Here is a 23508-nt window from a genome sequence, read left to right on the forward strand (position 1 = left end):
CTGAGGCAGCAAATTCCAAATTTATAACCCTCTGAGAAGAAATTCCTCGTCATGTCAGTTTTAATGCATGCAGGACTAGCACACCATGGTTGCAGTTGCACAGGGTATTGCTGGTGATTTGAACCAATGCCGTAGGTGAGATGTGTTATGTCTTGAATAAAGAGTCAGACTAGATACTGCAATTTCAAAGTAAGGTGTGACCATAGTCCTTTATTACAGATCTCAGATTGCCTCTCCAGCCTGTGGGGCCTCCTTATATACAGGTGCTCCCAAGGGATTGTGGGATCCCTTGGGACTCCAGGGGATAAGCCCTCTGCTGGTTAGACATGGTAATTATAGATTTACATATATAACAACACTGCCCCCTAAAGTCAATAGTGTAACTATTTACAATGTGAGTCGATCTGGGGCCTTCCTTTCCCTGGTTGATCGCCTTGATGCAAATGCTGGTTTTGGTGAGTCGTTTGTTGGGCCCTCGCTGGGCTGCTGCGCAGCTGGCCTTGCTGGGCTGCTGGGGGTGGTGAGTCCTGCTGGGCTGCTGCAGGTGATGGGTTCTGCTTCATGGTCAACCGCTGGGTCGGTTGCCACTTGTGTGTGTGTTGGGGGGTCGAAAAAGGTGGAGTCTAGTGTGGGTTGTTCTGGATAGTCCGTGTATCTGAGTTTGGTTTGGTCCAAGTGTTTCCTGCAGGTGAGTCCATTTGCGAGTTTGACCACAAACACCCTACTCCCCTCTTTGGCCAACACAGTGCCAGGAAGCCACTTGGGGCCTTGTCCATAGTCAAACACAAATACAGGATCATTTCTCTCAATTTCGTGTGACACATTTGCGTGATCATGATATGTATTCTGTTGAAGCCGCCTGCTCTCTACCTGTTCGTATAGATCAGGGTGTACTAACGAGAACCTTGTCTTAAGTGCCCTTTTCATGAGCAGTTCAGCGGGAGGGATCCCAGTGAGTGAGTGGGGTCTTGTGCGGTAACTAAGCAGGACTCAGGATAAGCGAGTCTGCAGTGAGCCTTCAGTTACCCTTTTCAAGCTCTGCTTGATTGTTTGAACTGCTCATTCTGCCTGACCATTGGATGCTGGTTTAAATGGGGCAGATGTGATATGTTTGATCCCATTGCGGCACTGGTAAAGCATGGCCCATTGTCACTTACAAGTACATCAGGCAGGCCGTGCATGGCAAACATGGCCCGTAGGTTTCAATGGTGGCAGCGGACGTGCTTACCGACATTATCACGCATTCAATCCATTTGCAGCATGCATCTACAACCACTAAGAACATTTTTCCCGACTGCATAGTCGACATGGACCCTGGACCACAGTTTGGAGGGACAGGACCATAAACTTAGTGGCGCCTCTCTGGGTGCATTGCTTAACTGTGAACATGCATTACATTTGTGCACGCAGGACTCTAAGACTGCATCGATACCGGGCCACCACACGTGGGATCTGGCTATCGCTTTCATCATTACAATGACTGGATGAGTACTGTGGAGATCACTGATGAAAGTGTCGCTACCTTTTTTTGGCACCACTACCCGATTACCCCATAGGAGGCAGTCTGCCTGTATGGCCATTTCATCTTTGCACCGCTGGTACTGCTTTATTTCCTCCTGCATCTCTAACGGGACACTAGACCAACTCCTGTGGAGCACACAGTTTTTTACCAAGGACAGTAAGGGGTTCTGGTTGTCCAGGTTCTAATCTGTTGGGCGGTAACAGGTGATTGCTCACTCTCGAATGCTTCCATTACCATGACTAAATCTGCGGGCTGTGCCATCTCCACCCCTGTGGTGGGCAATGGCAGCCTACTGAGAGCATTGGCACAGTTTTCTGTGCCTGGACTGTGGCGGATGGCATAGTTGTATGCGACCAACATGAGCGCCCATCTCTGGATGTGGGCCGATGCGTTCATATTTATCCACTTGCTTTCAGAAAAGAGGGATATAAGCGGCTTATGGTCGGTTTCCAATTCAAATTTGAGCCCGAGCAGATATTGATGCATTTTCTTTACCCGGTAAACACAAGCTAACGCTTCTTTTTCGATTATACTGCAGGCCCTCTCGGCCTTAGACAGACTTTTGGATGCATAAGCAACCGGTTGCAATTTCCCAATTTCATTAGCTTGTTGCAATACACACCCGACCTCGTACGACGACGCATCACATCGTACCAAACGTTTACATGGAACGTACAACACAAGCAATTTGTTTGAACGTAACAGCTTCCTAGCTTTCGCAACGGCATTTTCTTGGCTTTTACCCCATACCCATTCATCTCCTTTACGCAGTAAAAGGTGCAGGGATTCTAACAATGTGCGGAGACCCAGTAAGAAGTTACCAAAATAGTTCAGGAGTCCTAGAAACGACTGCAGCTCCAACACGTTCTGTGGTCTTGGTGCATTTTTGATTGCCTCAGTCTTCGAATCGGTGGGCCTGATGCTGTCCGCTGCGATTCTTCTCCCCAGGAGCTCCACTTCAGGCACCAGGAAACCGCACTTCGCATTTTTTAGCCTGAGCCCCACACGATTAAGCCGACTAAGAACCTTCTCCAGGTTCTGCAGGTGCCCGACGGTGTCCCGACCTGTAACCAAGATGTCGTCCTGGAAGACCATGGTGCATGGGACCGACTTCAGCAAGCTTTCCATATTCCTCGGGAATATCGTAGCTGCCGATCGAATCACAAAGGGGCATCTGTTGTAAATGAAGAGACCTTTGTGCGTGTTGATGCAGATGAGGCCTTTCGATGATTCCTCCAGCTCCTGCGTCATGTAGGCCAAGGTCAAGTCCAGCTTCGTGAACATTTTCCCTCCCGCCAGCGTTGCAAATAGGTCATCTGTCTTTGGTAGCGGGTATTGATCCTGCAGGGAGAAACGATTGATAGTTACTTTATAATCACCACAGATTCTGATGGTGCCGTCGCCCTTGAGGACTGAAACAATCGGACTGGCCCACTCATTGAATTCGATCGGCAAAATAATGCCCTCTCATTGCAGCTGGTCCAGCTCGATCTCCACCCTCTCTCTCACACCTTGTGATGAATGGGTCACGCCCCCGGAAGCATATGGATCTGCATTTTTTCTCCTTTGAACTTCCTGATGCCTGGTTCAAACAGCGAGGGGAACTTATTTAGGACCTGGGCACATGAGGTGGCGTCGACGGACGAAAGCGCTCGGACGTTGTCCCAGTTCCAGCGTATCTTTCCCAGCCAGCTTCTGCCGAACAGCGTGGGGCCATCGCCCGGTACCACCCAGAGTGGTAAATCATGCACCGCTCCATCGTAGGAGACCTTTACGGTAGCAGTGCTGATTACGGGAATCAGTTCCTTTGTGTACGTTCTCAGTTTAGTACGAATGGGAGTGGCCTTAAGCCTTGCTGCACCACAATTTATCGAAATTGCGCCCGTGTCCAGCTCCATGGACACCGGGAGTCCATTTAATTCAACCTTCAGCATTATCGGGGGACACTTTGTGGTAAATATGTGCACCCCATATACCTCTGCCTCCTCGGTCTGAGGCTCTGGTTTGTCGTGATCCTCCATTGATCTGTCCGCCTCTGTAACATGGTGGTTTGCAGGATTAGCAGGGTTTGCAGCTAACCTGCACATACGTTAGAGGTGTCCCGTTGTTCCACAGCCCTTGCAAACGTATCATTTGAAGCGGCATGAATGGAAACGATGATCACCCCCGCAGCACCAACAAGGTGTTAATGGCCTTGTATTCACCACCCTTGATGGTGGACTCTGAGTCATCTGCAGACGTGCAGCTGCAGGCGTGTAAGTCCTGCACTGTATCTTTCGATTCGAAAACAACGCTACTTTGTTCACAGTACTTGCAGCAGCATTTGAATGCTGAGAAATTTGTTTGGTATTGTCACTGGTGGCGATAAACGCCTGGACTATGCTATGGCTTTACTCAAGGTTGGGGTCTCTACAGTCAAAAGTTTGTGAAGTATCACTTCATGGCCAATGCCAAGTACAAAGAAATCCCTAAGCATGTGCTCCAAGTGTCCTTCAAATTCGTAATGTCCTGCAAGGCGCCTTAGCTCGGCGACATAGCTCGCCACTTTGTGGCCTTCAGACCTCTTGTACGCATAGAACCGATATCTCGACACTGGAACGCTTTCCTTCTGATTTAGATGCTCCCGGACCAGTGTGCACAACTCATCGTATGACTTGTCTGTGGGTTTCGCTGGAGCGAGCAGATTTTTTATGAGGCCATATGTTGGTGCCCCGCAAATGGTGAGGAGGATCGCCCTTCGTTTGGCAGCATCAGCTTCTCCTTCCAGCTCGTTGGCCACGAAGTATTGGTCGAGTCGCTCCACGAAGGTTTCCCAATCAACTCCCTCTGAAAATTTCTCCAGGATGCCCACGGTTCTCTGCATTGTTGCAGTGGGGTTCATCATTTGTATCTCGTCACCAGTTGTTATGTCTTGAATAAAGAGTCAGACCAGATACTGCAAGCTCAAAGTAAGGTGTGACCGTAGTCCTTTATTATAGATCTCAAAGTGCTTCTCCAGCCTGTGAGGCCTCCTTATATACAGGTGCTCCCAAGGGATTGTGGGATCCCTTGGGACTCCAGGGGATAAGCCCTCTGGTGGTTAGACATGATATATACAGGTTTACATACATAACAAGATGGAAATCAGACTGAATGGAGGGGTGGGCATGGAGCTTGGCAACAATGACGAGCTACCATTAACTTGGCTTGTTGATCTAATTAAGAGGGCCACATTACAATTTCTGCACACTGATTTACAAGAATAGTTCCAGGGATGAGGAATTTCAGTTACGTGGATAGACAGAATAACCTGGGGTTGTTCTCCTTAAACCTGAGAAAGTTGAGAGGAGATTTAATAGAGGTGTTCAAAATCATGAGGGGTCTAGACAGAGTAGATAGAGAGAAACTGTTCCCATTGGCGGAAGGATCGAGAACCAGGGGACATAGAGTTAAGGCAGAAGAACCAAAGGCGATACGAGGAAATACCTTTTTATGCAGCGAGTGGTTAGGATCTGGAATTCACTGCCTGAATGAGTGGTGGAGGCAGATTCATTTGTGGCTCTCATCATCATCATCATCAACATCTTAGGCAGTCCCTCGGAATCGAGGAAGACTTGCTTCCACTTCTAAAGTGAGTCCTTTGGTGGCTGAACAGTCCAATACGAGAGCCACAGACCCTGTCACAGGTGGGACAGACATTAGTCGGGGGAAGGGGGGGCGGGGGGACTGATTTGCCGCACGCTCCTTCCGCTGCCTGCGCCTAACCACTTTACGCTCGCAGCTTTGAGATTCGAAGAACTTTGTGCCCTCCCGGATGCACTTTCTCCACCTAGGGCGGTCTTCGGTCAGGGACTCCCAGGTGTCAGTGGTGATATTGCACTTTATCAGGGAGGCTTTGAGGGTGTCCTTGTAACGTTTCCGCTGCCCACCTTTGGCTCGTTTACCATGAAGGAGCTCCGCATAGAGCAATTGCTTAGGGAGTCTCGTGTCTGGCATGCGAACGATGTGGCCTGCCCAGCGAAGCTGATCGAGTGTGGTCAGTGCTTCAATGCTGGGGATGTTAGCCTGGGCGAGGACTCTGATGTTGGTGTGTCTGTCCTCTCAGGGGATTTGCAGGATCTTGCAGAGACATCGTTGGTGATATATCTCCAGTGACTTGAGGTGTCTTCTGTACATCGTCCATGCCTCAGATCCATACAGGAGGGCGGGTATTATTACAGCCCTGTAGACCATGAGCTTGGTGGTAGATTTGAGGGCCTGCTCTTCAAACACTCTTTTCCTCAGACGGCCGAAGGCTGCACTGGCGCACTGGAGGCGATGTTGAAACTCTACATCAATGTCTGCCTTTGTTGATAAAAGGCTCCCGAGATATGGGAAATGGTCCACATTGTCGAGGGCCGCGCCGTGAATCTTGATGACTGGGGGGCAGTGTGCGGTGAGGACAGGCTGGTGGAGGACCTTTGTCTTACGGATGTTAAGCGTTAAGCTTATGCTTTCATATGCCTCGGTGAATACATCGACTATATCCTGGAGTTCAGCCTCAGAATGTGCGCAGACGCAGTCGTTGTCCATGTACTGTAGCTCAATGACAAAGGCTTTCAAAAGGGAATTGGATAAATGCCTGAAGGAAAAAAAAATTGCAGGGTTTACGGGGAAAGGGCGGGGAAGAGGGACGAGCTGAAGTGTTCTTGCAAAGAGCCGGCACGGGCTCGACAGTCCAAATGGCTGTAACTATTCTGTGCTTTAACCATTCTATGATGCTATGAAAGGACCTGCGGATCTCTTGCCTGTAAGTTCAGTTTGGAACAGATGCTAAGGCGACTAAGCCTTCACATAACCCAGCAACTGCACAGCAATACCACTTATTTCTTGTCTAAAGGCTGCCATCAGCCTGACAGGGAAGACAGCAAACCAATGGGAGTTTCAGCAATATCTGATTGCTACCTATTTCAGCTCAGCGAATATGTCCAATGCCAAAACAAATAATAGCCTCTACTGGTCTGGCTGATACCAGGTACAGAGACTCACTCATCAAAATAACACAGCACCTCTAGGAAACATTACACTGATTTATACATTACAATTGCAGGATACAATAAATCTTTCTCCTTTTTGTCACGTCAGCAACTGTTCCTATAGATAATCTTACTGTTGCTGATCTCCAATCAGAAATACATGTAATAGAAGGAACACAAGGAAATATTCTGATAGAAACCAATTTAATGGCCCTGAATTTCCTTGGCAACTTGGTGTTATCAGGGTGGGTAGGGACTATTGGGAGTGGGAGTTAGGGCAATCTGTTTGGGCTGGGTCTCAGCTAATTTTCCATGATACCCTGGTGTTTGTTACATCCACTTCCTTTCAGCCTGACACCGGGAATGTTAGTGAGACCAACAGGATGATACCACCCACTGGAATTCTTGCTCATTCTTCCCAAATATACTTGCGTATCACACAACATATTGGACCTTAGGGACCAGTTTTGCGGCTATAAATTGAGTGCAGTGTGATTGAATTTCTAAGCCCATATGTTTATTAGCATTTTCTCCCTATTTTTAAACAGAGAAAAGCAATAAAGTTTCATGGCAGCATAACTAGCTATGCCAAAAATTCAGCAATCTTCATTGATAAAGTTAAACAGGGCTTACAGCAAAAGAAGGAAGTTTGAGCAACTGTTATGGGACAGATTAAATGCTTATTTATGACTTTTTATCTAAGTTTTGATTGTGTCTCATTACTATTGTTGCTTATCAGAAAGTATATACTTACAATGCCTGTTGGCCACGCAAACACCTTGTCATCCCCCTGCAAAACAGATACACTGCTTTGGGTACTGTTGAGGGGGATGACTCATCAGGGGAGGGCAGCAGCAGCCAAATTCATGGCACCGTGGGTGGCTCTGCTGCACAGGAGGGCAGGAAAAAGAGTGGGAGAGCGATAGTGATAGGGGATTCAATTATAAGGGGAATAAATAGACGTTTCTGCGGCCGCAACCGAGACTCCAGGATGGTATGTTGCCTCCCTGGTGCAAGGGTCAATGATGTCTTGGAGCGGGAGCAGGGCATTCTGAAAAGGGATGGTTAACAGCCAGTTGTCATGGTGCATATAGGTACCAACGATATAGGTAAAAAAAAGGGATGAGGTCCTACAAGACAAATTTAGGGAGCTAGGAGCTAAATTAAAAAGTAGGACCTCAAAAGTAGTAACCTCAGGATTGCTACCAGTGCCACGTGCCAGTCAGAGTAGGAATCGCAGGATAGCTCAGATGAATACGTGGCTTAAGGAGTGGTGCAGCAGGGAGGGATTCAAATTCCTGGGACATTGGAACTGGTTCTGGGAGAGGTGGGACCAGTACAAACAGAATGGTCTGCACCTGGGCAGGACCGGAACCAATGTCCTATGGAGAGTGTTTGCTAGTGTTGTTGGGGAGGAGTTAAACTAAATGGCAGGGGGATGGGAACCTATGCAGGGAGACAGAATGAAGTAGAATGGGGGCAGAAGCAAAAGATAGAAAGTAGAAAAGTAAAAGTGGAGGGCAGAGAAACCTAAGGCAAAAAGCAAAAAGGGCCACATTGCAGCAAAATTCTAAAGGGGAAAAGTATGCGAGAAAGACAAGCCTGAAGGCTCTGTGCCTCAACGCGAGGAGTATTCGGAATAAGGTGGTCGAATTAACTGTGCAGATAGCAGTTAATGGGTAAGATGTAATTGGCATCACAGAGACATGGCTCCAGGGTGACTAAGGCTGGGAACTCAACATCCAGGGGTATTCAACATTTAGGAAGAATAGACAAAGGAAAAGGAGGCAGGGCGGCATTGCTGGTTAAGGAGGAAATTAATGCAATAGTAAGAAAGGATATTAGCTTGGATGATGTGGAATCGGTATGGGTGGAGCTACGGAATACCAAGGGGCAGAAAACACTAGTGGGAGCTGTGTACAGACCACCAAACAGTAGTAGTAGGTTGGGGACAGCATCAAACAAGAAATTAGGGATGCATGCAATAAAGGTACAGCAGTTATCATGGGTGACTTAAGCTATGAAACTGGTAGCAATGCAGTGGAGGAGGATTTCCTGGAGTGTATTAGGGATAGTTTTCTAGACCAATATGTCAAGGAACCAAGCAGGGAGCTGGCCATCCTAGACTTGGTGATGTGTAATAAGAAAGGACTAATTAGCAACCTTGTTGTGCGAGGCCCCTTGGGGAAGAGTGACCATAATATGGTAGATTTTTTTATTAAGATGGAGAATGACACAGTTAATTCAGAAACTAGGGTCCTGAACTTAAGGAAAGGTAACTTCGATGATTTGAGGCGTTAAATGGCTAGAATAGACTGGCAAATGATACTTAAAGGGTGGAGAGGCAATGGAAAACATTTAAAGATCACATGGATGAACTCCAGCAATTGTACATCTCTGTCTGGAGTAAAAATAAAATGGGAAAGGTGGCTCAACCGTGGCTAACAAGGGAAATTAAGGATAGTATTAAATCCAAGGAAGAGGCATATAAATTGGCCAGAAAAAGTAGCAGACCTGAGGACTGGGAGAAATTTAGAATACAGCAGAGGAGGACAAAGGGTTGAATTAAGAGGGGGAGAATAGAGTACGAGAAGAAGCTTGCCGGGAACATAAAAACAGACTGCAAAAGCTTCTATAGATATGTGAAGAGAAAAAGATTAGTGAAGACAAATGTAAGTCCCTTGCAGTCGGATTCAGGTGAATTTATAATGGGGAACAAAGAAATGACAGACCAATTGAACAAATACTTTGGTTCTGTCTTCACGAAGGAAGACACAAATAGCCTTCCGGAAGTACTAGGGGACCGAGGGTCTAGTGAGAAGGAGGAACTGAAGGATATCCTTATTAGGCGGGAAATTGTGTTAAGGAAATTGATGGGATTGAAGGCCGATAAATCCCCGGGGCCTGATAGTCTGCATCCCAGAGTACTTAAGGAAGTGGCCCTAGAAATAGTGGATGCATTGGTGATCATTTTTCAATAGTCTATCGACTCGGGATCAGTTCCTATGGACTGGAGGGTAGCTAATGTAACACCACTGTTTAAAAAGGGAGGGAGAGAGAAAGCGGCTAATTATGGACCAGTTAGCCTGACATCAGTGGTGGGGTATTTTTTGGAATCAATTATTAAGGATGGAATAGCAGCGCATTTGGAAAGCAGTGATTTGGTCCAAGTCAGCATGGATTTATGAAGGGGAAATCATGCTTGACAAATCTTCTGGAATTTTTTCCTTGTTTTTCCAAGGGAGAACCAGTGGATGTGGTGTATTTGGACTTTCAAAAGGCTTTTGACAAGGTCCCACACAAGAGATTGGTGTGCAAAATTAAGGCACATGGTATTAGGGGTAATATACTGACTTGGATCGAGAACTGGTTGTCAGACAGAAAGCAGAGAGTCAGGATAAACGGGTCCTTTTCAGAATGGCAGGCAGTGACTAGTGGAGTGCCACAGGGCTCAGTGCTGGGACCCCAGCTCTTTACAATATACATCAATGATTTGGATGAAGGAATTGAGTGTAATATCTCCCAAGTTTGCAGATGACACTAAACTGGGTGGTGGTGTGAGCTGTGAGGGGGACGCTACGAGACTGCAGGGTGACTGGACAGGTTAGGTGAGTGGGCAAGTGCATGGCAGATGCAGTATAATGTGGATAAATGTGAGGTTATCCACTTTGCGGGCAAAAACGCAAAGACAGAATATTATCTGAATGGTGGCAGATTAGGAAAAGGGGAGGTGCAATGAGACCTAAGTGCCATGGTTCATCAGTCATTGAAAGTTGGCATACAGATACAGCAGGCGGTAAAGAAGGCAAATGGTATGTTGGCCTTCATAGCTAGGGGATTTGAGTATAGGAGCAGGGACGTCTTACTGCAGTTGTACAGGGCCTTGGTGAGGCCTCACCTGAAATATTGTGTTCAGCTTTGGTCTTCTAATCTGAGGAAGGACATTCTCGCTATTGAGGGAGTGCAGCGAAGGTTCATCAGACTGATTCCCGGGATGGCAGGACTGACATATGAGGAGAGACTAGATTGACTGGGCCTTTATACATTGGAGTGTAGAAGGATGAGAGGGGATCTCATAGAAACATAAGATTCTGACGGGACGGGACAGGTTAGATGCGAGTAGATTGTTCCAGATGTTGGGGAAGTCCAAAACCAGGGGACACAGTCTTAGGATAAGGGGTAGGCCATTTAGGACTGAGATGAGGAGAAACTTCTTCACTCAGAGAGTTGTTAACCTGTGGAATTCCCTACCGCAGAGAGTTGTTGATGCCAGTTCATTGGATATATTCAAGAGGAAGTTAGATATGGCCCTTACGGCTAAGGGGATCAAGGAGTATGGAGAGAAAGCAGGAAAGGGGTACCGAGGGAATGATCAGACATGATCTTATCGAATGGTCGAATGGCCTACTGCCGCACCTATTTTCTATGTTTCTTTGTTTGCTGAACGTTTATTGAAACATATAGGCCAAGAGTTTCTGCTTTGGGCGCAATCAGCAATCTGGGTGGAAATTGCGCTCAAAATTGCTCTCATTTTGCAAAGTGAATTTTTTACTCAAGTTTCTGCTCAATCTTATTTGCATAGCATGAAAAGTAAAATCTGCCATGGATCAGTGCAATCAGGCAGCGTTTTAGAATGTAATTTTTTCAAAAAATGTTTGCATTAATAAATATTCCGTGCTATGTTTAAACGAGGTAACCAGTTTTATTAGTACAGCTGAAAAATTGGTTTATCACAATAAAATAAGCATTTTTAATCAGTGTATCTAGTTCACCACCTGTGAGTAACCCAATTTTAAATAACTGAAAATGATTTTAAGAAACTATACAAAAAGATATACTAGTTTCATTGGTGTACAGTAGTCAATTTCTTAGTAAATTAAAAAAAATATATTTAAAAGCTTTAAAAATTGCCTATTAGTGTGCTCCCACCTAAAACACAGTTTAATTTAAAAGGCTCCTCGAAGGCCTGCAAACAGGCTCAATTAGCGACATTTTGCAATGGTGATTTATTCGATCAGGGGTCCGGCCAGTTTTAAACTAACGTAAAAGATTGCAGAAACTTGATTTGCGCTGCATGTAATTTGCGCTTCAAATTCCTCAATCTTTTGCGCTGGTTTGGCTGATTTGGGAGGAATTGCACTGGAAATACCAGCTCAACCTACCAGAAACGCCAGTCCATAATGTTTTTCAAAATGTTATCTAAAATTCTATTGGCCAAGGCACTTTATATTCATATCAGAATTCCCAATCGAGCCATGACAAATTAGTGCATATTCCATGTCCAAACACAACATTCCCGGTCAATTAGTTATGTGCTCTGAATATTGCTGATCCTTCACCTAGAGATAACAACCCATCCAATGTCTAATCTTTTGCAAGTAAATATCTTCTTGGTATGAATCATCATAATCATTTTTGTACCACAGTAATGTGTTGCTTTCTTCCAAATGACATTAAGTTGTAGAAAGGCACATTAAATGGTCTGAGGTACAGATATACGTTGGTCCTCTCTGGTCCGGCACCCTTGCTGGAACAGAGAATTTTCCGAACCACGGGAGGTTACGCCGAGTCTAGGCTTACCGGACTCCTGAACACCTCCGTCACACTCCAGTTGCGAAACTCGGGTCTCGCTCTCTCTCTCTCTCTCTCCGTGCTGGTTTGCTGCTCTTTTTTTTTAATGTCATGTCTCCCCCCAACCCCCTCTCCAGCTCCAGGCAATTCAAAAAAAGATGGAGGTGGCTGTTGGGTCCCGACCCCGAGGCTGGATTTGCGAGTTTTGTGTGCTCATGCACAAATCTATTCACTCCAGTCGCAGGGTGTGACAGTTGAAATTGACAACCTGGAAGCCTTCTGTGCTCCGCAGAAGGCTACTGCGCAGCATTTAGTCATTGTCTACAATTACTCCGTTTTTTAAAATCCTCCTCTCCCTCAGGCCCAGCTTCGGTGCCTCAGTCAGCCGCCTGCCCTTCCCTTCCCTTGCCCGGCCCGCTTACCTCACTGAACAGCGCGGGAAACCAGGACATATCCCACGCCGGGACTGATTTCTGAGGATCTGTAGCTCTAAGAACCTGATAAAAGAGAAGAACAGAGAGAAGTGGAGGCAAGAATAAGCATTGATGAAGATATCATTGATCGATCTTATTCCCTTATCGGTTAAGAAACTGTCTATCTCTGTCTTAAATTTATTTAATGACCCAGCTATCTAAGGCAGCGAATATTTCCGGATTAGAGAGTCCCGGACTGGAGAGTTACAACCTGTATCGCAAATTGCTCATCTTTGCATTCATATTTATGGCAGCGCTGATTACAAACATAACATTACTTTATTATTAGTTATATTTTGAAATGTAATAATTTTGCAAGTTACATAAGAACATAAAAACATAAGAAATAAGAGCAGGAGTAGGCCATACGGCCCCTCGAGCCTGCTCCGCCATTCAATACGATCATAGCTGATCCAATCATGGACTCAGGTCCACTTCCCTGCCCGCTCCCCTAGAACCCCTTATTCCCTTATTGGTTAAGAAACTGTCTATCTCTGTCTTAAATTTATTTAATGACCCAGCTATCTAAGGCAGCGAATTCCACAGATTTACAACCCTCTGAGAGAAGAAATTCCTCCTCATCTCGGTTTTAAATGGGTGGCCCTTTATTCTAAGATTATGTCCCCTAGTTCTAGTCTCCCCTATCAGTGGAAACATTCGCTCTGCATCCACCTTGTCAAGCCCCCTCATAATCTTATACATTGCGATAAGATCACCTTTCATTCTTCTGAATTCCAATGAGTAGAGGCCCAACCTACTCAATCTTTCCTCATAAGTCAACGCCCTCATCTCCAGAATCAACCTAGTGAACCTTCTCTGAACAGCCTCCAATGTAAGTATATTCTTTCTTAAATACGGAGACCAAAACTGCATGCAGTACTCTAGGTGTGGCCTCACCAATACCCTGTACAGTTGTAGCAGGACTTCTCTGCTTTTATACTCTATCCTCCTTGCAATAAAGATCAACATCCCATTTGCCTTCCTGATTACTTGCTCTACCTGCATACGAACACAATCATCATGGATTTGTTAAAGGAAGTTCGTGTCTGACTAACTTGATTGAATTTTTCGAGGAGGTAGCCAGGAAGGTCGATAAGGGTAGTGCATATGATGTAGTGTGTATGGATTTTAGCAAAGCTTTTGATAAGGTCCCACATGGTAGCCTAGTCATGAAAATAATAGACCATGGGATACAGGGCAAAGTGGCAAGTTGGATCCCAAATTGGCTCAGAGGCAGGAAGCAAAAGGTAATGGTTGATTGTGACTGGAAGGCTGTATCCAGTGGGGTTCTGCAGCCCTCAGCGTTGGGTCCCTTGCTTTTTGTGGTATATATCAATGACTTGGACTTAAATGTTGGGGGTATGATTAAGAGGTTTGCAGATGACACTAAAATAGGCTTTGTGGTTGATAATGAAGAAGAAAGCTGTGGACTGCAGGAAGATATCAATGTATTGGTCAGGTGGGCAGAACAGTAGCAAATGAAATGAATCCGGATAAGTGTGAGATAATGCATTTGGGGAGGTCTAAGAAGGCAAGGGAATACACATTAAATGGTATGACACTGAAAAGTGTAGAGGAACAAAGGTTCCTTGGAGTGCAGGTCTACAGATCCCTGAAGTTAGCAGGCCAGGTAGATAAGGTGGTTAAGAAGGCATATGGAATACTTGCCTTTATTAGTAGAGGCATGGAATACAAGAGCAAGGAGATTTTGCTTGAACTGTATAAAACACGGGTTAGGCCGCAGCTGGAGTACTGTGTGCAGTTCTGGTCACCACAGTACAGCAAAGATGTGATTATACTGGAAAGGGCGCAAAGGAGATTTACAAGAATGTTGCTTGGACTGGAGAATTTTGGCTATGAGGAAAGATTGGAGATGCTGGGTCTGTTTTCTTTGGAACAGAGGAGATTAAGGGGAGACCTGATTGAGGTGTATAAGATTATGAGGGGCCTGGATGGAGTGGATAGGAAAGACCTGTTTCTCTTGGCAGAGGGGTCAACAACCAGGGGACATGGAGTTAAAGTAATTGGGGGGAGGTTTAGAGGAGATATGAGGGGAAATGTCTTCACCCAGACGGTTTTCTGAAAGGGTGGTAGAGGCAGGAACCCTCATCACATTTAAAACTTACTTGGATCTGGACTTAAAGTGCTGTAACCTACAGGGCTACGGACCAAGAGCTGAAAAGTGGGATTAGGCTGGATAGCTCTTGGTTGGCCGGCGAGGACACGATGGGCCAAAATGGCCTCCTTCTGTGCTGTAATTTTCTATTATTCTATGATTCTATGAGATCGCGGCCACGCTGTCATGGGAAGCAGCTGGGAGGAGGCTCGAGGCTTTTAGCAGTTAGAGATAGACATGGAGATATGGATAATAAGAGAGCGAGTGAGGTCTGCCTGCTCTCATGGACCACTCACACAGTAACTCCAAGAACCCAGGAATAATTTACCCCTCTTTCAGCTGAGGAAAGGTAACGGACATTAAAACGAGCAGCCAAAATAACGAAAATGGAGAATTAAAAAAAATGACTGACATTTTTTTCTACAAAGAAAGTAATTGGAAAAAAAGAGGCGAAATGTGGAGAAATCTTTTTATGCAGCAAGTTGTTATGATCTGGAATGCACTGCCTGAAAGGGGGGTGAAAGCAGATTCAATAGCAACTTTCAAAAGGATAAATGCTTGAAGGAGAGAAAATTGAAGGGCTGTGGGGAAAGGGGCAGGGAAGTGGAACTAACTGGATAACTCTTTCAAACAGCCGGCCCAAGCACAATGGGCCATGTGCCCTGTTTCTGTGCTGTATCATTCTCTGATTTATATCTTATAGATATTTTGCAGACAGTTTCTTTTTTTCCCTTTAAATAAAATGGAAGGCCAAGAGGCTAATTATAACAGGGTGGTGTGGAAATCTAGTGGCCCATGGTGCTCACATTGTTTTCAGTGGGAGAATGCCAGCAGATGGGTCACATTATCTCTCCTCAGCTGTAATAAAGCATTAAAAAGTAGGTAAATGGAAGAGTGGGAGGAGGCGGGACACACCATGTGCTCTCACTTCACAAGAGTCTCCCTTTCAGGAATCAGTGTTCCGAGCTCCAGATTTACGGTAGGAAGACACAGCCGTGGTCCTACTAATTAGCGAGGTTGCTCTCGTTAGACAGCAGGTCATTGGAGGAAGTGATTGATGAGCAGCCTTGTATAAACAAGTTAGTGTCAGGAAAAGTTCTGTGAAGTGATACAAGAGAAACAAAAGTGTAAGATTTAGGAGTAAGTCAGAATCGCTTGATTCCTGCAGGATGTGCCTCACAGCAGCATTGGGAAAGAGGGCTACAGATTGAAAGGCGTTATTAACTGTGCAAAAATGTAATTGTGAGAGAGTATTTGCAACACGGAAACAGGCCATTCCGCCCAACAGATCCATGCTGGTGTTAAAAAGAAAAAAAAGACTTGCATTTATATAGCGCCTTTCATGACCACTGGATGTCTCAAAGTGCTTTACAGCCAATGGAGTACTACTGGAGTGTAATCACTGTTGTAATGTGGGAAACGCGGCAGCAAATTTGCGCACAGCAAGCTCCCACAAACAGCAATGTGATAATGACCAGATAATCTGTTATTTAGTTATGTTGATTGAGGGATAAATATTGGCCAGGACACCGGGGATAACTCCCCTGCTCTTTTTCGAAAAAGTGCCATGCGACTTTTTCGTCCACCTGAGAGAGCAGACAGAACCTCGGTTTAATGTCTCATCCGAAAGACGGCACCTCTGACAGTGCAGCACTCCCTCAGAACCGCACTGGAGTATCAGCCTAGATTTATGTGCACAAGTGTCTGGAGTGTGATTTGAACCCACATCCATCTGACTCAGAGGTGAGTGAGCTATAGCTGCCGCTGCACATGAGCCTCCTCCTGCCCTACTTCATTTAACCTCATCAACATATCCTTCTAATCCTTTCTCCCTCATGTGTTTATCTAGGTTCCCCATAAATGCATCTATGCTATTTGCCTCAACTACTCCTTGTGGTTTACTCTCTGGGTAAAGAAGTTTTTTCTGAACTCCCTTTTGGATTTATTAGCGACTATCTTATATTTATGACCCCTAGTTCTGGCCTTGCCTGCAAGTGGAAACATTTCTCTATGATAACAGCCTTCTCAAGGGTAATTAGGGATGGGCAATAAATGCTGGCTTTGCCAACGATGCTCACATCCCATCAATGATTAACAAAAATCTCAGTTTCTGGTATAATTCTAGTAAAATTTATTTGCACCTTCTCCAGTGCCTCGATAACCTTTCTATAATATGGAGCCCAGAACTGTTCACAGTACTCATAGTGTGGTCTAACCAAGGTTCTATAGAAGTTCAACATAATTTCTCTGCTTTTCAATTTTATCCATCTAGAAATGAACCCCAATGCTTTGTTTGCTTTTTTATGGCCTTATTAGCCTGCATTGCTACTTTTAGTGATTTGTGTATTTGCACCCCCAGATCCCTTTTCTCCTCCATTTAGATGCTTATTTTCCAATGTAATTATGACATGAATTTCTCAAAGGTGCATCAGATTTGCATGTGCAGTCAGCCCTTGATTGAAATTTTCTGACCATTCAAAATTCATTTTGGAACTAACTTCTTGCCCAGCTGCATTATTTTTGTTCCTTAACATAATTCATTATTTACAATTCTCTGTGAAGACCCCCCCAAAATTATCAATAATCCTGAAATGTAAACCTGAAATAGAATTGTTGCAGATTTCAGGCTCATGGTATTTTATTGACAGGAAGGTGGTTGGGCAGGGACTAGTTTAGAAGAGCAATTACGTTGATGGTAGCTTGGTGGGCATCACTCCCTTTAGCAATGAACTGTGATGTCTATTAAAGGGTCTTTTTCATAGCTCTGTAAAACTATCAAAATCCATGTTTTCAGAGATATGGAACTACTAACTTATGAGAGCATAGGAACAAGAGTAGGCCATTCAGCTCCTTGAGCCTGCTCCGCCAATAAATGAGATTATGGCTGATCTGTATCCTAACTCTATCCATCTGCATTGGCTCCATATCCCTTTATACCCTTGGCTAACTCAAAGCAATCTGTCATGTATGTATACTTTGTGTATATATTATGCTGGTACCACTAGAGGGTGCAACTGTGGGAGGCCCAGGCAGGAGCTGTATAAAAGGCTGGTCACCACATTGTGAAGCGCTCTGCAGGCACAATAAAGAGACTAAGGTCACAGCAGTTCAAGCAGAGTTATTCTATAGATAAGTAGAGATATATTAACTGGCGACGAGTACAGATCACGGACTTACACGCAAAGATGGCTGCCGTTGGTAGCTTTGAAAAGTTTACAGAGGGTGAAACCTTTACTCGGGTTTCACTGGCCAGGTATCGCTTTTACACACACCGCCGAACCGAGGGCCAGGATTTAGCGGAGTATGTTGCAGACCTACGAAGGCTTGCGGAACCGTGCGAATTTGGCGAATTCCTCAACAATGTGTTGCGGGATGTTTTCATGACGGGATGGGACGTGAAGCGGACCATCACCTTAAGCCAGGCATTCATGACCTCAACGTTGAGATCCTCCCAGTACTGTGCAGAAAATAAATGTTGATCAAAGAATTAGCCCAACTCAGAGTCCACGAAGGGGTGTAAATGTGAATTGTTTAACATGCTGGCATTGCAGGGGTAACCATCGGGCCTTCTGTGTCGATTCAGACACTATGTGTGCAAAGGCTGCGGCCAAAATCACCCACAGCGAATGTGCAGAAAAACTGTGACTCAAAACGTATCAGAGAAGTCAGCAGGAGGTTTCCGATCCAGCAAGGATCATAAAGTACAAACTAGAGAGGTGACTCAGCCCGAGGAAACAGTGTACGGGGTACACACCTTCACTACCAAAAGTCCCCCATGATGATGAAAGTCAAGAAAAATGGCATTCCTGTTTCCACGGAGTTGGACACGGGGGCGAGTCAGTCACTTATGAGCCAGAAGGCATTTGAGAGGCTGTGGGGCAACAAAGAACAAAGACCCAAGCTGAGCCCGATTCAGACAAAGCTACACACTTACATCAAGGAACTGATCCCAGTTATCGGCAGTGCGAACGTAAAAGTATCCTATGATGGAGAGATGCACGAATTGCCACTGTGGGTTGTACCAGGCGACGGACCAACATGCTTGGCAGAAGCTGGATGAGGAAGATTCGGTGGAACTGGGAAGACGTCAAAGCACTGTCTTCAGTGGACGATGCTTCCTGTGCTCAAGTGCTGAGCAAGTTCCCATCCTTATTTGAACCAGGCATCAGCAACATCACTGGCGCCAAAGTACAGATTCACTTGGTCCCCGAGGCATGGCCTGTTCATCACAAGGCTCGAGCGGTCCCTTACATGATGAGAGAGAAAGTGGAGATCGAATTGGACAGACTTTACGCGAGGGAATCATATCACCAGTTGAATTCAACGAGTGGGCCAGCCCGATTGTTCCAATACTAAAGAATGATGGCACGGTCAGAATCTGCGGTGACTACAAGGTAACGATCAACCCAGTCTCATTACAGGACCAGTACCCGCTACCCAAAGCCGATGATCTCTCTGCGACATTAGCAGGGAGAAAGGCATTCACCAAGCTGGATCTAACCTCTGCTTACATGACCCAGGAGCTGGCTGAGTCGTTGAAAAAATTAACTTGCATTAACACACACAAGGGACTGTTTTTGCATCACAGGTGCCTGTTCGGGATCCGCTCGGCTGCAACCATCTTCCAAAGGAACATGGAGAGTCTGTTGAAATCAGTTCCACGCACTGTTGTATTTCAGGATGACATCCTAATCACTGGTCGTGACACCACCGAACACCTGCACAATCTGCAAGAGGTTTTAAGTCGACTAAACAGAGTCGGACTCCGGCTGAAACGATCCAAGTGTGTCTTCCTGGCCAAGAGGTAGAATTCCTGGGAGGAAGATTGCGGCAGATGACATCAGGCCCACGGACTCAAAGACAGAGGCCATCAAGAATGCACCCAGGGCACGAAATGTAACGGAGCTGCGCTCGTTCCTGGGACTCCTCAACTATTTCGGTAACTTTCTTCCAGGGTTGAGCACCTTGCTCGAACCGTTGCACAAGTTGCTATGCAAGGGAGACGACTGGGTTTGGGGTCAAAATCAAGAGGCCGCCTTCAAAAAGGCCAGAAACTTGCTGTGTTCGAACAAGTTGCTTGTATTGTATGACCCAGATAAACGTCTAGTTTTAGCATGTGACACGTCGTCGTACGGTGTCAGGTGTGTTTTAAAGCAAGCAAATGTAACGGGCAAACTCCAACCAGTCGCATATGCGTCTAGAAGTCTATCCAAGGCCGAAAGAGCCTACAGTATGGTCGAGAAGGAGGCTTTGGCCTGTGAGTATGGGGTAAAAAAAATGCACCAGTATTTGTTCGGACTCAGGTTCGAGTTAGAAACTAACCACAAGCCCCAAATCTTATTGTTTTCGGAAAGCAAAGGCTTAAGCACCAATGATTCGTCGCGAATCCAAAGATGGGCACTAACACTGTCGGCCTACGATTATACGATCCGCCACAGACCAGGCACTGAGAACTGCGCCGATGCCCTCAGCCGGCTATCGTTGCCCACCACCGGGGTAGAAATGGCGCAGCCCGCAGACCTGTGCCTGGTCATGGACATCTTCGAAAGCGAAGGGTCACCTGTAACGGCCCGCCAGATCAGGACCTGGACCAACCAGGACCCTGTGTTATCTCTTGTAAAAAGTTGCATCCTCAATGGGGGTTGGTCAGCGGTCCCAAGAGAAATGCAAGATGAGATAAAGCCATTTCACCGTTGTAAAGACGAAATGTCCATCCAATCGGATTGCCTCTTATGGGGAAACCGCGTCGTCCTGCTAATAAAAGGCAGGGCAACCTTCATACGCGACCTACACAGTGCCCACCCAGGCATAGTCATGATGAAGGCTATCGCCAGGTCCCACGTCTGGTGGCCCGGCATTGACTCGGACTTGGAGTCGTGCGTGCGCCAGTGTAACACTTGCTCACAACAATTGAGCAATGCCCCCAGGGAGGCTCCACTTAGGCTGTGGTCCTGGCCCTCAAAACCATGGTCCAGGATCCACGCAGATTTTGTGGGTCCCTTTCTAGGAAAAACGTTCTTCGTTGTAGTGGACGCCTACTCTAAGTGGATTGAATGTATAATAAATGGCATCCAGCACGTCCACCGCCACCATTGAAAGCCTCAGGGCCATGCTCGCCACCCATGGCTTGCCCGACATTCTGGTCAGCGACAATGGTCCGTGTTTCACCAGCTCAGAATTCAATGAATTCATGACACGCAATGGCATCAAGCATGTCAGATCTGCCCCGTTCAAGCCCGCATCCAACCGCCAAGCGGAGCGGGCAGTCCAAACCATAAAGCAAAGCTTGAAACGTGTCACGGAAGACTCCTTACAAACCCGCCTATCCCGGGTACTGCTCAGCTACAGGACACAACCCCACTCACTTGCCAGAGTCCCCCCTGTGGAGTTACTAATGGAACGTGCACTAAAATCCAGGCTCTCCTTAGTCCACTCTGACCTCAACCATCAGGTGGAAACCAGGCGTTATCGGCAAAACATGTACCATGATCGCGTGGCTGTATCACGCGACATTACTGTAAATGACCCGATGTTTGTGCTGAATCACGGACATGGCCCCAAATGGGTCGCTGGCACTGTTTTAGCTAAGGAGTAGAATAGAGTGTTCGTTGTCAAACTGCTTAATGGACAAACGTGCAGAAAGCATTTGGACCCAACCAAATTGCGATTTACAGGTAACCAGGAGCTACCGGGAGAGGACCTTACCTTCAGCGATCCACCTACACACACCCAATCAGCTGCCAACCATGAGGATGATCCCACCATCTCCAACAGTCCAGTCAGACCAACAGCGCTGCAAGACAGCAGTAGCCCGACCAACTCACCCATGCCAGAAGTGACACTCAGACGATCAACCAAGGAGGGCAGAGTTCCGGATCGCCTCAACCTGTAACTAACTCGCATCAAAAACTTTGGGGGAGGAATGTTGTCATATATGTATACTCTGTGTATATACTATGCTGGTACCACTAGAGGGTGCAATTGTGGGAGGCCCAGGCAGGAGCTGTATAAAAGTCTGGTCACCACATTGTGAAGCACTCTGCAGGCACAATAAAGAGACTACGATTACAGCAGTTCAAGCACAGCACTAGGCCTTGTGGAGTTATTCTACAGATAAGTAGAGACATATTACTATCAATCTCAGAGTTAAAATTATGAAATGAGCCAGCACCTACCTTTGTTGTGGGAGAGGTTTCCACACATCTAGCCACCCTTTGTTTGAAGAAGTGTTACCTAACTTCTCTCCTGAATGGGCTGGCTCTGATACTAAGGTTAGGTCCCCTTGTCCTGGAGTCCCCCACCGGTGGAAAAAGCTTCTCTCTATCTAGCATGAGCCTCCCCCTCCCCCCGATCACAACCCGAGGCTCCCCCTCCCCCAATCACAACCCGAGCCGCCCCCCCTCCCCCAATCACTGCCCAAGCCTCCCCCTTCCCCAATCACAACCCGAGCCGCCCCTCCTCCCCCAATCACTGCCCAAGCCTCCCCCTCCTCCAATCACAACCCGAGCCGCCTCCCCTCCCCCAATCACTGCCCAAGCCTCCCCTCCCCCAATCACTGCCCAAGCCTTCCCCTCCCCCAATCACTGCCCAAGCCTTCCCCTCCCCCAATCACTGCCCAAGCCTCCCCTCCCCCAATCACTGCCCAAGCCTTCCCCTCCCCCAATCACTGCCCAAGCCTTCCCCTCCCCCAATCACTGCCCAAGCCTCCCACTCCCTCGAGCACAGCCCGAGCCACCTCTCCCCTCGGCTGCAGCCTCCTTCCATTAGATGCCCACTCCTGCCCACTAACCAGGTAGTCAATCTTTATTTATTTAAATGAGGCCCTGACATTAAGCTCGGCCAAGCCTTCACATCCCCAACCTTGCCGGGTTCATCGTCCGCACTCCACCCCTGTATAAACTGAAGCCTTGATTTCACACGTAAACTAGGAAATTGCTGATATTAACATGTTCAATGACATTTGTCTGGCTTCTATTGCGAAGCAGACATTAATTAATTTAATCAATGGGTTAACGCCTCCTCTCAAACAGCAGACGTCATATGAAATATTAATCATTGTCTGCGAATGTTTCCCACAATAAATTTTAAGCTTAAATTTCCTCAGCAATATTTGAGGATGGGACAAAATGTGTTAAATCTGATTTTAAGCACCCCAAGTACCCATTAAGATATTTAGAAAGCCCACAGGGCAGATTGGAGAACGTTGTACTGCAGAAGAGGCAGCAGTAGTGATTTCTGGAAAGAAAGAGGAAGCAAAATTATAAATTCCCGGACTGGATTTTTTATATTCATAGAAAGCGTTGGTCTGGATCACTGCAGAGAGTCCATAGAGTCTGCACTCTCCAGCTATTCCCAGCAGCTCAGAAAGGTCAGCAACTGCCTGTTTATTGAGGCACGAGCCACTTGTGGCAAGCAAGCTACCAGCTGCAGACACATTCTGCGCTGCAGACAAACCTTTCACATTTTCAGCTGGGGGACATAGCTAGAATCTGGCAGATCAGTAAGCTGAAACACGTCAGCCAAATTCCAGCATCCACGTACATCAGCTTGCCCTTGGATTGAGAAAAGAAAAATGATGATAAAAAGGAGTTCTTAACGCAGGGAAGATTAAGAGGAGATTTGATAGAGGTGTTCAAAATCATGAGGGGTCAAGACAGAATAGATAGCGAAAAACTGTTCCCATTGGCAGAAGGTACGAGAACCAGAGGACAGAGATTGAAGATGATTGGCAAAAGAACCAAAGGCGACATAAGAATAAGCTGTTTCACGCAGCGAGTGGTTAGAAAGAAAGAAAGAAAGATTTGGATTTATATAGTGCCTTTCACGACCACC

At 46.3% G+C, this 23508-nt stretch overlaps 1 protein-coding gene across 1 annotated transcript in view; it reads right to left on the reverse strand.

Moving 5' to 3' along the window:
* bloc1s5 (biogenesis of lysosomal organelles complex-1, subunit 5, muted) overlaps window positions 1-23508 on the reverse strand; it is a 158493-nt gene that overhangs the window by 64270 nt on the left and 70715 nt on the right. Inside the window, exon 6 of the mRNA XM_070888559.1 lies at window positions 12510-12584. Within this exon, the coding sequence (XP_070744660.1) occupies window positions 12510-12584 (75 nt within the window). The remainder of the gene's footprint in view (window positions 1-12509; window positions 12585-23508) is intronic.

This window comes from Pristiophorus japonicus, chromosome 1 (genome assembly GCF_044704955.1).
Source record: "Pristiophorus japonicus isolate sPriJap1 chromosome 1, sPriJap1.hap1, whole genome shotgun sequence".
Classification (NCBI taxonomy): Eukaryota; Metazoa; Chordata; class Chondrichthyes; family Pristiophoridae; genus Pristiophorus; species Pristiophorus japonicus.